Source organism: Engystomops pustulosus, chromosome 2 (assembly GCF_040894005.1).
Source record: "Engystomops pustulosus chromosome 2, aEngPut4.maternal, whole genome shotgun sequence".
NCBI classification, from domain to species: Eukaryota; Metazoa; Chordata; class Amphibia; order Anura; family Leptodactylidae; genus Engystomops; species Engystomops pustulosus.
In genome coordinates, this window is record NC_092412.1 from 68,066,114 (window position 1) to 68,081,934 (window position 15,821).

At 41.2% G+C, this 15,821-nt stretch overlaps 1 protein-coding gene across 9 annotated transcripts in view; it reads left to right on the forward strand.

Annotated features, from left to right (window-relative positions):
- ADCY6 (adenylate cyclase 6) overlaps positions 1-15,821 on the forward strand; it is a 121,065-nt gene that overhangs the window by 85,664 nt on the left and 19,580 nt on the right. For all 9 annotated transcript variants that reach the window (XR_011853105.1, XR_011853106.1, XM_072135160.1 and 6 more), the window contains 7 exons: positions 9,290-9,315; positions 10,259-10,406; positions 10,882-10,979; positions 12,697-12,784; positions 12,862-12,978; positions 13,066-13,224; positions 13,926-14,101. Coding sequence is in view for 7 of the 9 variants with exons in the window: in XM_072135160.1 (XP_071991261.1) it covers positions 9,290-9,315; positions 10,259-10,406; positions 10,882-10,979; positions 12,697-12,784; positions 12,862-12,978; positions 13,066-13,224; positions 13,926-14,101 (812 nt within the window). In the remaining 2 variants the exon portion in view is untranslated. The remainder of the gene's footprint in view (positions 1-9,289; positions 9,316-10,258; positions 10,407-10,881; positions 10,980-12,696; positions 12,785-12,861; positions 12,979-13,065; positions 13,225-13,925; positions 14,102-15,821) is intronic.

The window sequence follows — 15,821 nt, forward strand, 5'->3', positions numbered from 1 at the left end:
GTCAATGAGTCTAGATTTAATAATTAGCCTTCTTCACCCCTTAAGGACGCAGGGTTTTTTCCCTCATTTCTCGCTCTCCACCTTCAAAAATCCATAACTTTTTCATTTTTCCGTTTACAGAGCTGTGTGAGGGCTTATTTTGTGCGTAACAAACTTTACTTTCCCATGATCTTAAAAATGTCCCGCGAACCGAAATGGCCGACGATCATGGATTGTGCCGTGATTCACTACGAGCGTGCGTCCGATATCCTGCATGTGACGCTCCCCGCTAAGGTTCAACGTAGTTCACCTTCTTCCTGGCGTAAGTGCATTGGTTGCGACACAATTTGAATATTAAATCCCGCACTCAGTCCAAATCAGTCGGATTATCAGACAGCCCGCCCTATAATTTTCTTCGCATGAAAGCCAGCGCCAAAATCCAATTGCGTGTGACACAATCCCCTTGTAAATACCTGTCCCAGCCGTGCAATCCATCCCTGAAAATTTTTAAAAAATTCAAAGCGATTGTGTTCTGCGGGACACTTGATTTTTACTGTTTTATTATGTTTTATATCCATTCTAGGAAAAGGGGGGTGATTTTAATTTTTAATATTTTATTAATTTTTTACATTTTTTAAAACTTTTTTCACCATTTTTTAAACCCTCTAGGGTACAATTAACCCTAGATGGTCCAATCGTTCCTACCATATACTGCAATGCTACTGTATTGAAGTATATGGCGTTTTTGCATATGATTCATTACAATGAGCTACTGGCTCAGTGTAACAAATCTGCAGAAACCATACAGCCTTGGGTCTGACGAAGACCTAAGGCTGTCATGGGAATTGATCGCCGTTCCCCGATGACATTCGGGGAGCGACGATCTGAAGAAAAATGGCGGCGCCATGTTTTAAGTGCCGCCAGCGACTTTGTCGGCAGCAGATTAGAGGTTGACACCTGTGATCAGTGCAAGCACTGACCGCGGGTTAGAGCGATATGCAGCAAAGCCCATCTTTGTATGAAGAGGGCTCAGCCCGTGAGCCCTCTTGATACACCCTTCATAGCTCTATGGCAGATATATCCGTCACAGAGCGTGAAGGGGTCAAGTGGATGTCCTCAGAATATTTTATGATTATACTGCTCACTATAGGAGAATGAGCAGAAACAAAGCACAGAGAAGCTGCTTTACTTACAATTATCATCTTCTCTAACAAAGTACTCTTAATCTTCTAATAGAAAAATAAAATGTATACAAATTTTATTTAAATTGAACCTGTCACACAAATTAATCAACACAAAAGAAATACTTCATTACAAACTATGATTATCCCATTACCAACGCATGATGTAGTAGTACGTTGCGCATCGGCTGGAGGTGATTGGTGAGGGCTCACGGGCTAAGCCCTCTCCATAGCCGGTGAGTATTTGCTCCATATTGATCAGGGCTGACTCGTTTTATCCCATCTATTACAATGTGCAATTTATTGAAAACGCCATCAAAAAACACCACACACAGTTCTTGCTCTGCCTCCTAGTTCCCAATTGACTCAGAGTTCCCAAAGTCTTAGTGTTACACAATGGCTGCTATGTGGAACATCGAGTTAGAGCTCTGTTAAATCATTGGCCACTTCATGTCATGTGATCAGGGTGACATGAAATTGCAGCAGCCTCCCTGGAGGATGGGGAGGAGTAGGAGTCCACAGAAGCATGCAGTAATTATGTCATGATACTGCCATGTAAACAGATGTTTGCATGGTGTACAGTTTGCTTATGTTGATTCCACCCTGGTCACATGGCATGCTGAGAAGAAGCATGAGACATGGGGAGGTGTAGATGGGAGTGGCCAGTCGAGCAGGACAGTTCTTCACTGATGCCGGGAACATAAGATAAAGTTGAGATATGGGGATGTGAGGGAAACAAAATTTTAGCTAAAACAAGGATGTCAGTCAATAGGACTCTATAGGAACCTGTCACTAGCTGTATTTGTGAAAATGTGGTGACAGGTTCCCTTTAAAGGAAACCTACCATTTAGAATGGTAGGGGTAAGCTGTAAGTACCGAGCACCAGCTCAGGGTGAGCTGGTGCCGGTACTTACTTTAGTTAGTGTTATAAACCGCGGTATCGCGGTTTTAACACTTTTTAAACTTTAGAGCAGAATTGGCTTCGGCGCTGCGTGCGCGCGCCTACATAGGAAATAGCGGAGATGTTGCGCGTGCAGCGCCGAAGTCCCTTCTGCTCTAAAGTTTAAAAAGTGTTAAAACCGCGATACCGCGGTTTATAACACTAACGAAAGTGAGTACCGGCACCAGCTCACCCTGAGCTGGTGCTCGGTACTTACAGCTTACCCCTGCCATTCTAACTGGTAGGTTTCCTTTAAATGGTCTTGCTTGGTATGACTTAAATTCTGTTCACAACAACATTTTATGGAGGTGTTGATCCAATAGACTCTTGATTCAAACCTTCAGTCTAAGATGAAAGCACAGTGAGGCACATTTAATTTGAGTCAAAACTGTCTAAAATTCCACCATGTTTTTCAAGGGTGCAGATAGTTCTTATACTAGCATGTCAAAAAGCGTGACTTGATGGAAAACGGTTACATGCCAAAGATTACACATTTTTCCAGTATAAATGAAGTTGACAAACGAAAGGGACTAAGTTGGATAAGACAGTCTGAAACTTCATTAAGTATAAGACACAGACCACAAATTTACCCCAATATCCTGAAGTCATTGTGCTCTGTATATTAAAACTGTCTAAAACAGTAGAAAGGGATTTTGTCTGGCACATCTATCCCCCCCCCCCAAATAAACTGAAGGTTTACTTTAGTGAGTTGTTTTGCATAATGAAATAGAAATGAGTCGGCTGTTCCTGTGAATTATACAAAATACACACACACACACACACACACACACACACACACACACACACACACACACACACACACACACACACACACACTCTGCATTGTAATCCTTTGAGTAGAGTCAGCAGGGTGTTCCTAAGTTGTCCAAGTCAGGTTGTAACACCCCCTTCCTCCTCTGTCCTCTGGTAAGCCTGCCCTTGCACATATCATTCACACCCATGTCTTTGCTGCAGCTTTGCGGGAGGCCTGCAGTGGGCAGGTTTACCAGGGACAGTGGAGAAAGGAGGTGTTACAGCCTCACTGCATCACTTACATCAATACTGTCCAAATTTTAAAGAGGTATTATGTTGAATGTCATCCGACTACTTTTACATTTTTACATTTTGGCTTTGTTTCCTTGGGAATTTAACATTTCTCATCAACTCTGCTTGAAAATAGTCTATGAAATAGTCTGTATTTATACTATTATAAACCTATCGTAAATTCATTTCTACTGCTTTTATACTTTATCCTTTACATGGACTGCAATCTGTAAATATTGTTGCCCCCTTCTTAGTCGTAATACACGTCTCTAACAGCTTGGCAAAACAATTGGCAAGAATTGATTTAGGTTGAGTATTTGAAGCTTCTGTTGTGCTACTGCTTTACAAACTCCACACTCTGTACTAAGGGGTTATTTTCAGTCATTGATCAAAATACATTCGATGTAGTCCTCCTTCCATGGTTGTTGCATATGTAAGATGACCTACATGGGGTAGACATCAACTCAGGAAGGCAGGAGATTGCAGGCCACAGTTAATTTTTTAGTGACTGCAGAATATTTTGGAGCTAAAAGGCAGAGGTAGGTACTTTCTTGGCCTCTGGTAACAGCCTGCATTACAATTGTCAGGTGACAACTTCTCAGCAGGACAGCTTAGTACCCAATAAAGGTTTCTAGGTCTGTCCTTCACACATTAGACCTCTCCTGTCAGTAAGTACTGACAGTTATAAAAACCCTGTGTGATGTAATTTTCTTAGAGTGAAACACACTTGTGATTATCGGAGCAGCCCACCAGGCAGGGGCACCCTTGTGGCGTCTGAGCAGCCCACCAGGCAGGGGCACCCTTGTGGCGTCTGAGCAGCCCACCAGGCAGAAGGCACCCTTGTGGCGTCTGAGCAGCCCACCAGGCAGAAGGCACCCTTGTGGCGTCTGAGCAGCCCACCAGGCAGAAGGCACCCTTGTGGCGTCTGAGCAGCCCACCAGGCAGAAGGCACCCTTGTGGCGTCTGAGCAGCCCACCAGGCAGAAGGCACCCTTGTGGCGTCTGAGCAGCCCACCAGGCAGAAGGCACCCTTGTGGCGTCTGAGCAGCCCACCAGGCAGAAGGCACCCTTGTGGCGTCTGAGCAGCCCACCAGGCAGAAGGCACCCTTGTGGCGTCTGAGCAGCCCACCAGGCAGAAGGCACCCTTGTGGCGTCTGAGCAGCCCACCAGGCAGAAGGCAGCCTTGTGGCGTCTGAGCAGCCCACCAGGCAGAAGGCACCCTTGTGGCGTCTGAGCAGCCCACCAGGCAGAAGGCACACATCACATTAGGACACAGATCATATTAGCTTACTCAGGGACAGTTACGGATAACAGATGTGCATGAGCTTCACATAGGAGACCCTATATTGTTGTCCACAAAATCCATCCCCTCTGTATCCCGTCACTAGACCATGGGTATTAAACACCATTGGGGCCACATCAGCATAATGGTTGTATTTAAGAGGCCGATAATATTTGTAAGACTGTAGACATGTAACTTACTGTTTTCAGACTCTCTCCCGTTGCCTAAGGCCCAGTTAGTATCTTCCATTTTGTGTCTGCATGCGCCACTTCCACCAGACTTCAATTTTTTGAACGCTTCAGCTAGCATCCAGTTTTCCGCTATAGTAACGGAAACGAAAGTGGTGCAACACTAATGGACACCATTAAAAGTACAGAGAAATCAGAGGACATTTAAACAGTTCAGTTTTTCTCGTTTTTGTGACTAAGGTCAGAACGCAGGTCTTAATTGGGTCCTACATCCAACCCGCCTCCCTACCATTATTTGAAGTATAAGGAGGGGGGGGGGGGCGGTGAACCCTGTTGATGTGTTAGGACTGCGAGTCAGCTATCCAGCCATGTCTGTTGTTGTGCTGCATCTAAAAGCTGGATCAGGTTCTGTACATGCTGCAAACTGTGGGCCAAATAAAATTTGTTGAAATTTAGTTGGATGAAAAGTACATGGGGGAGGATCGATCAATTCTTGTCCAGTTCAAAGTATTCTTAGAAACCTATTTCATAACAAAAATTTTATGTTGCACCAGGTCAAATGTTAACTTTTCAACATTTAAGAAATTTTTAATAGCTCTAACAATAACTTTATTTACATGTTTTTTTTATATGATGCAGACCGGATCTCATTGACATAAAACTGATCAGCTACATTTCCTGTTCATTTCTCCAACATAGAAGCACACGATTCTCCACTATTTTGATTGTCCTCTGTGTACATTTCCATTTCTAATGGTCTTTTTGTTATTTCTGAAAAGAGAGTTATCATAAATATTGTTAGGTGGGAGGCTGCGTGTATTCTAGATCACTACATGCCATATTTTCTTTCTTCAATAATTTCTACAATAAAATCTTTTCCTTTGGACACATGGTTACATGGAGATGAGCAGTGTGTACTTCTATAAATCTCCATACCAAATATTTTTCTGTATGAAGATTTTTTTTTTTTTAACTCTTCATATACTCACTCTCATAGAACATATTTTAATAACAAGGTATATAATTTTGTACCTGCTTAGAGATGGGGCTCAACATGCATTGAAGAGTAACAGGCTCCTTAGATCTGGCTCATATCAGCTTTCTGTTTACAAACAGGTTGTTTTTTTTTTTGGTGGGGGGGAGGAACATGCATTGCCAAAAGTGACATCAGTTCTGGATGACTAGCCAGAATTATACATGATTTAATTGTTTCCTGTGATATTCTGCAGCATACCAGTTCTTGTGAGCAGATGTGCACTTGGAAACTGGCAAAATAGGGAGATATAAATAAACTATTGTTAGACGTGACTAATTACTGGAAGTCTGTGCGAGTGCTATAAAGAGTGGATATTTTTAACAATCCATTTCTTAATAAAGAGATGAAGGGGAAAAAAAAGACTTTTTCTGAAATATACTAACAAATATTGGGACAGGTTATCTTAATTGGCAATCGCCTCCCCTGACATGTCTGGTTATGAAATCAGGGCTTGTTTATTGGTGGGCCCAAAGCAAAAGGGGGCACCCATTCTGCCTGAAGGAAACCTATGTCACTTTTGAATTAAGCCAAAGAACCACATTTACTTCACTAATACTGTACAAGAACTAAAATGTCTTCAAACCTAAAGGTAATTTACCATTTGCATCTTTATGAACCATTAAGGATGCTAGGTAGCTCCAAGCAGTGAGATCTGAATGTTAGTATAATAATAATAATTCCTTAATATAGCACACACAGATTTTCACACAGATTATGAAGTGCTTCACAGAGCTTGCCAAATCGGTCCCTGTCCCCATGCCGCTCAAAATCTAATCAACCTACCATTATGTTTTGGAGTGTGGGAGGAAACCCACACAAACTTGGAGAGAACATACAAACTCTTTGCAGATGTTGACCCTGGGACTTGAACCCAGGTCCTCAGCACTGTAAGGCTGTAATGCTAATCACTAAGCCACCGTGCTGCCCATCAAACCTCCACTGCTTTACTTGGACAATGAAGTTTTATAATATTGTTGAATCAATTTTATTGTAAGTTGAAAGTCACAAAATACAACACAACAAATAGAACTTGTATGAATAAGCATATAGCATACTATATAAAGTATGCACAAATCTAGGTTTATGGCTTACATTAAACAAAGGCCCAAGTTGAATGAGACAGCCTCTCGGGCAGAGTAAAGGATAAACTTAAAAACAATGCCTTGAATATCATACAATCCTTGGCATGCGCACCACAAGGTATGGTGCCCCCTCCAACATACAGTGGGATATTGCTTAGTTTGAAAGATTTGCAGTAAGCTCGACACCTAGACGTAACAAAGAGTTTGTATGTATAACGCAAAAAACAAACGTTAGACATTTAGGAGAAAACAAAGGGGATGGGGGTTCCTATAAAGTGTTACTGCAGTGGTCAGGGGAATGGTTGGGGGTTACAAGGTCTCCAACTTGAAGTTTTATATTTAATTGAAGCACGAGCCGGTCTATGTTCTCTGGCTATTTCATGCCCCCTTTAAGCACATGTTACTCGCTACCCTTCTACTTCAGCATCTGACCCCCAACCCCCTCCCCGGCAATGCAGAGTTCATACTCCTTGTGCCCTAGACATTTCAGGACAAGAGTAATAGTAGAATACCCATATACAGGCGGTCCCCTACTTAAGAACACTCGACTTACATACGACCCCTAGTTACAAACGGACCTCTGGATATTGGTAATTTATTGTACTTTAGCCTTAGACTACAATAAACAGCTGTAACAGTTATTAAATGTGTCTGGAATGAAGCTTTAGTGTTAATATTGATTCTTATGACAACCCAACATTTTTTAAATCCAATTGTCACAGAGACCAAAAAAGTTCTGTCTGGGATTACAATGATAAAATATACAGTTCCGACTTACTTACAAATTCAACTTAAGAACAAACCTACAGACCCTATCTTGTATGTAACCCGGGGACTGCATGTATACATAATTTGAGTTGTACTAGGTATGCCAATATATACAGAATAAATATATTTGTATATATTGCAAATATATACTGAAACTTCGGCAGAACGTTCAGTCAGTTGAATTCCAACTTGCCCTATCCTATACTATTCCCCAATTAAAAGGCCCTAAGTGCCAACACTGGCACCCATGCCATAGGTTCTCCACTACTGCTTTAGATGATCAGCTGAAACCAGGCAACATCAGAGATTCTATTTCTGAAGCTAGCATTAGATTTCTCTTGTTAGTGACTTCCTACCCAGTATTAACATAAGAAAAATCTGTGGTCTAGATTTGAGCAATTTCTAAGAAATAGTTTATATTGTAATTCTAGGGAAATCACATTTTATTTAGGGAGAGCATGTTAGATAAAGTTCACCATTTGTCACTGTCATTCTGTAGCTGAAAGCAAAGGCTTGTTATAAAATAACACTCTAATATGAAGCTGGGTTGGATTATATTATCGGCAAATAGGTGGTTCCCTGGAAGATTCATGTTTTTATGGCCCCCGCTGTATACAACCCCTATAAACTTGCTTCCTAGTATTGGTTAGGCATCATATGAGTAATGAGTTTTGTTTATGGCTGTACAGGCTACTATAAGAAGCCCTTTTGTTTCCCACATTCTTAGTAATGGTATCATCAAAAGTACAGGAGACTTTTTACAAATGTTTATATGGGCATCCCAGTTCTTCTCTGCCCAAAGGCCTTTAGCTTTTTGAGTCAATATAGAAGATTTATCATAAACCGCACTTGTGTGCTGGCGTATGATGGAAGCCCTGCCCCTCTAGAATCGCCAAATACATCAAAAGTACGCCAGCTGCTAGCTAGCATAGCTTTACGTAGAAACCATTGTCTAGGTAGTCCACAGAATTGGGGCTCAGCGGCCGGCCGTGCCCCCTCAACACCCACTTGGAGATGGTGTGAAGTGAGAAATAATTGCAATTACTTTGCAATTAATCTCAATTTCAGGTCTTTTATGCCAGTCTTTATGCCTGGCATAGTATCCCTGATAAATGAATCCGTGCAGTGTATGAACTATTATTATAGAGGTTCTGTTTTAAGGTACATTAATATAGAACCCGGTTCCTCTTCACCCTATGCTCCTCTAGTGCTTGTCCTCCACGGGATTAGGATTCCATGATAACTTGGTATAGATTCATGCTCAAGAATAATGAAAATATTTAGATATATTCCAGACCAAAGTATTAAAAATGGTTCTACACTAGACTTCCATATAGAAAAATAGCAGGCGGAACTTATCATTTCTTCTAGACTTAAAGTAATAATAACTTCATTTGTCCAAACAAGGGAAATTTCTATGACATTAGCTCCAAGTAACCGCACAACATACAACACATAGGCCATTGAGTGAAGATCAACCTGTTCACAGCTGGCTCTGTTTCATACTATAAGCAATAAATCTGAATGCACATCTATAGAAAACGTCCTTAATGTCATATTGGTGGGAGCTAATGCGGAACATCCCACAGATGAAATGAAAAGAAGATAGCTTTGCTCTTAGTCTAGTGGTCAGACCAGATAACTGCTGATCAGTTCCCATTTATTTGAAAGCAATCTAAGCTGCAGCGACTCAGTTCAGCCACTACGTTCAGCTGCAAGTAAAATTTGCAAGATAACACAAATGCCCATGTATATTACCCTTCTAATATTGCCAATCTTTTGCTTCTCAGGGCATTGATGAATCCAGCAAAGACAAGTAAGTAAAACCCCCAACATGTCACTATTGAGCCTATTTTGTTTCTATATATTCTATACCTCTTGAAACAGTTGAATTAAAGCCAGTCTTGCAGGGTCTTCTTACTTTTCCAGTGCCTGAGAATTTTGTTCTGTGTATTAGGTTAGTTTTTTGATATTATGGACTAGCCAAGGGAAGCTGCCCCTTATATTGTGCACTTTCATGTTTGTTGTGAATATTATAGGGGTTTTCCCACGAATGCAAGTTAGACCCTAACCATGGGATAGGGCCTAACTTGCTGATCAGTGGGGGTCTCAGTGCTGAGACCCCACAGATTGCGACAGTGTGTGGTCCGACCGACCCCTCGTCGCTCCTCAGACTAATGGAGAAGACGGCCGCACGTGAATGTTCTGCTCCATGAATCTTTATGGAGCCGTCGGAGATTGCTGAGCGTTGTGCATTGAAGCCTCCACTGATCAGCAAGTTGGGCCCTATTCTGTGGATAGGGTCTAACTTGCCTTTGCGGGAAAACCCCTTTAATATTTGTATATTAAGATCTAGGACTATTTCCATTATCGTAAATATTCATGGGCCAGAGGTCTATACCGCTAAAAGTAGAGCCTTTTTTTCTCAACATGCTTTATTTAATGAGACAATTATACATTTGCAAAACACAAACAGAAGAGAAAAAAGCATTGAATATCTACACAATGATACACAGCTTAAATAACAACCTGAACAGATCAAGTTTGGACAGGCATACAGTGCAGAATAGAGCATGTAACCTATATAAAAAAAATGTGCAATAATGGCATAAAACTGCTGCCCCACCAAGATATTATAGCGCTGTAATAGGTGAGTACAGGATGAGTGAACCTATTAATCCTACATTTTTCTGTATAGAAGTATGTGTACAGCATTAGAACGAACATCACGCTTACAGTATAACTATTATATATTGCAGCAGGAACACACAGGAAGCTCTGAATCCGGAGGATGAAGTTGATGAATTCCTGGCAAGAGCGATAGATGCACGGAGTATTGATCAGCTGCGAAAAGATCATGTAAAAAAGTTCATTCTCACATTTCAAACCCCAGACCTTGAGAAAAAGGTAACAGTAGCATTCACTAAACAGGAAACAATAGTGGCCAATTATTGATAATTTCTTGATATTTGTTTTGTTGTTTGTGCTTTTAAGGGACTAAAATCTATGAAGGATGATAGAAATGACGTCTAGAGTGGTTATGAACAGGCAGCTGTCCCATTTATATTGATATTTTCAGTATAACATGAGTTCATGACAACTGCTAAAGGGTCTTTCTGCTTTCATCATTTACATGACCTGCAACTTTGTCTCCCCCTGATTGTCATTTCTATGGTTTCATGTACACAATGCACACAGACTGAAGATGCAGTATAGGAATCTGTATAGAAATATTTCTGTGATATTTAATTTCTTATAAAGAACACGGGGGTTATACAGCATGCAGTACTCATTTCTAGATTTTAAAAAACTATTTGTTTTATCTGTTTAAATTTCTTCAGGATTTACAAATTAGTGTAATGATTTTTTTTTTCTGTTGCAGTATTCTAAGAAAGTGGATGATCGCTTTGGAGGTTATGTCGCTTGCACCTTGCTGGTCTTCTGTTTCATATGTTTTATCCAAATTGTTATATTTCCCCAGTAAGTACACAAACATTGTGGACTATTTAACCCCTTAAAGACACAGCCATTTCAAAGCTACAGGCTCAGCCCAATTTTTTTCTGATCTGCCATGCGCTTTATATAGTTATAACTTTTGAACACTTTCCTTTACCAAAATGCTTTTGAGATGGAGTATGGAGCATGGAGTAGCCTTCGCCCCCAGAGCTCGTTTTAGCTACTACACTCCCCCAGTAGCCTTTGAAATAACTTGCATAAAGAAGGATTAAAGTTTATTTTGGAGGCAGCTGCAACCCTTAAATGAGCAAAAACAGGATGTGTCTGCTGCAGCCATGGAAAATCTGCATCGGTAACTACTTGAAAAAGTAGTTTCCCGATTGTAAATTTCCACCATTTAACAAGTTAACGCCTGTGATCAGGGCTCACTCCCACTGCAGTAGTTACAAAGGGATGTCAGCTGTAAGTTACAGCTGACACCCCTTGTTTCAGGATGCTGGTTCAGCTCTGGCATTTCTATGAAGTACGCATACTGCATGGAGAGCCAAGTTATATAGTGTACATCATGGAGCGTTAAGACGTTAAAGGTCTATAACCTACTTTTTGATGCTCTCTTTGAGAGTAGCATGCAACGAAGACATGATTTTAATGATGTTCAATGTACAATGATTTTAACAGTGTATTTGTTGTTATGGAAACTTAGTCATAAGCTCTGGGCTCTACCTGCTTCTGATTGACAGCGTCCTCTCCTGATTTCCTCCCCATGCGCTGCTCATACGCAGATGACAATTGCAAAAGACTTGCCGGAATGCAGAGACAGGAAAAGGACCTGCACTATTGTTTGCTTCCTGGATAGTTGGCTCAAGCACAGGCCTCTAAATCCACAGCTTTATGCATGAGCCTATAAAAATGAATGGAGATGTGTTCTAGCTGTTGAAACTGTGACTATCACATATCCAAAATTTGTGTTCTGTTGTTTCTGGCTGTGTACAGTAGCCATTGTTGCACTGACTAGCACACAGCTCCATAGCTTTCTATGGGCTCATGCCCAACTTCCCTGGCTTCAGAATTATCGAGCAGGTCCTATTACTGTCTGCATTGTGGGCCCAGACAAACTTTTATTATTGCCATCGCTAGCGGCGAACAGCCACTTGTGTACAGAAGGGCTTACTCTACCGTGGATTCCGGACTTGCAGAGAAGGAAATCCAGGCACTGTGACTGTGGTAATCTTCTTATATTTGTTATCCATGGCCTCTTTCCTTCTAAAATAAACTTTTAATATTATACTAATGGGCCCTAAGGGGGATGTTGCCAGAGCCCCACAGTGCTGCCGATACACAGTGTACAGAAGCACTCTCTAACCCCCTCTCCCTGGCTCATTAACATAATTTAAAAAGTTGATTTTAGAAGAATAAGGAGATTACCACAGTCATGGTGCCTTGACCTATGAGTAAGCGTCCCTGTATTATCTTGCTTCATTTTTACAGTAGATTTCCTTTAAAGAAGGATCCATTTAAAAACACACCGATAATTTTCTTAAATGAAATTACAGTGAGCCGCTGCCCAAATCAATAAACTAATATCACAAATCGTATTTTCTTCGAGTCAGAATTGACTCTACATTCAATAATTGACTTGATGTGGCAGGAGATATTACCTAATAATTGCAATCTATTGAGCTTGGAGAGATTGTGCTAATTGGTGAATTACTCTAGTTAAATGGGTTTTTGTTTTCTGCAGTTCCTTCCTCATGCTTGGAGTCTACACCTGTATATTTGTTATTTTGGCCAATATTCTCTTCGTGTGTGCCGTTTATTCCTGTATAAAGGTGAGCAAGCTTAAAAATAATAAAGAACAAGTTGAAATGTTTTCTTGAAGTCATTCATGATTGGTTTTCTGTGATAGCTTTTTCCATCAGTTTTGCAACGGGTGTCCCGGAAGATTGTCCAGTCACGTACTAATAGCACTCTCATTGGGATCTTCACCATCTTACTTGTGTTCACCTCGGCCTTTGTTAACATGGTAAGTTTCTGTATATTCAGTAGCATCTTAGAATACCAAGGTCTATGAATAGCTTTAATCTCATGCTCTCTTATATTGTTTTTCCAGTTTGCCTGTAATCACCAGAGTCTTGCTGAATGTGCTGCTCAAGAGCTGAACATCAGTATGGATTCTGTCAACGCTTGCCATTTCCAAATTCTCAACTATAACCTAAGCATGGAAACTGCTCCCTGTGGCTCTGACCGACCATCGTGCAACTTTCCAGAGGTGAGAAAGCATGCAAAAGATAAATGCTATTAAAGGGGTTTTCCCCCAAAGCACATCCACAGAATAGGGCCTAACTTGCTCATCGGTGAGGGCTCAGTGATGGGACCCCTCACAGATCACGAGAAAGGGGGTCCGAAGTACCCCCATAGCTCGATGGCTGGAGCAGCCAGTTGTGCATGGCAGGGCTTCCCCATTTATCTCTGTAGAGTTGACGCTAATTGCTGAGTATGGCGCTCACAATCTGTCAGCTCCATAGAGATGAACGGGGCAGCCCTGCCATGCGCCACCAGGTGCTCCGGTCGTTCTACAAGGTGTGCGGCGCGGGGGTACATCAGACCCTCGTTCTCGTGATCTGTGGGGGTTCCATAACGAAGACCCCCAGCAATCAGCAAGTTAGGCCCTATCCTGTGGACCACTTCAAGGTGTTGGTACTCAATGGATAGCTATTGGCGTAAAGTTGTCGGGCCATAGATATTCCTCCATATTTTTGTACTGTTACATCACAGTATTGCTGTACTGTTATAGGTATGTGAAAAAGTCAATTAGAATAAGTAAAAAAAAATTTAAAAAAAAGGGTTTGTATTTTAAGCATTGGTTACCATTTCCGTATCTTGCCCAATAATATAATCTGGTGCTTTTAACTCGCAGAAAAGGCTAATTATAATCACTGAAAAAAATAATGTACCATTTTCTTTTTGCAGTACTTCAACTATAGCATACTGCTGAGCCTGCTGGCCTGCTCAGTGTTCCTACAGATCAGCAGCATTGGGAAGCTGGCACTCATGCTCTCCATCCAGATCCTCTACATCATCATTGTGGAAGCACCTGAGGTTGTTCTGTTTGACAATTATGACCTGCTGGTGACTGCTAATGCATTGTAAGTCTTAACTTCATGAGACTTTTATAAAGTTTAACTTTTTTTTTTCTTAGTGAAATATAAATAGACCTGTTCCATTATTTTGGAGGCTGTAAATAAGGCTACCATAAAGTAAAGTAAAAGAAATGGGCAGACCAGATTGAAGCCACCAAAGAGCAAATGTATTTGAAATTGTTTCATTTACCAGATTGCCAAATGCAAAAGAGAGAAACCAAGAGAAATTTTTAAGGCAGTTTTATTACTTTGTGCAAAGTCAAAAATTTAAAAAAATGTCTTTAGAATTTGCCCTTAAAGGGAACTTGTCGTCAGAAGATCCTTTTTCTAGCACCTCCATGTCCCCATAGAGAATAGTGTACACATTGCCAAAGAGTTTTTATAGTAAAACTGGCTTCTTCCGAAATACAAGATAAGTTAGATGAAAGTTTACCTTTCTGTATGCAGAGCTGTGTCTCTAGTCCCCAGGGAGTGGCCAGTGAGGAGTAGTTTATCCCATACACTCGGGAAATGGCTCTGTCATGCATCAATTTCAAATTCCCATGTCCCCCATATCTCCTTCCCCCCTCCCCCGTCATTTCCCCCCCAGGACGTCATTCAAGTCTGGGCCACTACCAGGAGACTAGAGACACAGCTCTGCATACAGAAAGGTAAACTTTTTTTTTTCTTTGAAACAGACCGCTTTATTATGAAAACTCTTTGGCAATGTGCACACTATTCCCTATGGGGACATGGTGGAGCCAGAAAAAAAAATGGCTCCTGATGACAGGTTCCCTTCAAACTATTTAACTTTGGCCCAATTCGTCATGACAGAACTGGTGTAACTGAACTTTTTTTGTAGCTGCCTTGTTCACACCTGTCCTTTCTGCTTTGCCTATAACTTTTCAATATTAGATCAGAGCTTTGTGATAACCACTATAAAACATTGGGGCACATTTACTTACCAGGTCACTGGAGTTCACTTAAAGTGCATTGTCCATCTATAATGCAGTGTGCGGCAATTCACTTAGATTGTGGGCCAGAAATCATGAATGTGTCGCCTCCCCCCTCAGGTCCGACATCTTTTTTGTGGTGTATTTTAAACATAGGGCTTGTAACACAATTAAAGCTTTAAATACTGCGCTCAATATGAATTAGTCAGACCAGCCAATGGCACGCCCCCTTATTTATGTTGCATGGAAGCCAAGGTAGCTGCGCCACAAAAAGAGTCGTGTGCGCCACATTAGCGGTGCAGACACTTATTACATACCTGTGAAAGCCATTTTAGCCCTGAAAAAGGTGCACAGTCTGACAGAAGTGTGCAGAATGACCCTTAGTAAATGAGCCCCATTGACTAGTTATCCTTTAAGCCAATTTGTAACCTTTTTGGCAGTATAGTAAGCTTTGGGTCATTGTCCATTTGGAAGACCCATTTGCACCAAAGCTTTAACTTCCTGGCTGATGTCTTGTGAGGTTGCTTCAGTATTGACACATAATATTCTCTCCTCCTGATGCCACTTCTTGATGTTTTTATGCTTTTTTTGTGAAGTTCACCAGTCCCTCCACAACATGATGCTAACACCCCTTTGTGTCACAGTTGGGATGGTGTTCTTGGGCTTGGAAGCTTCTCCCTTTTCCCTCCAAATGTAGTGATGGTAATTGTAGCAAAACAGTTCAATTGTAGTTTTGTCAAACCACAGGATCTGGCTCCAAAAATTAAGGTCTTTGTTCCTTCGTGCATTTGGAA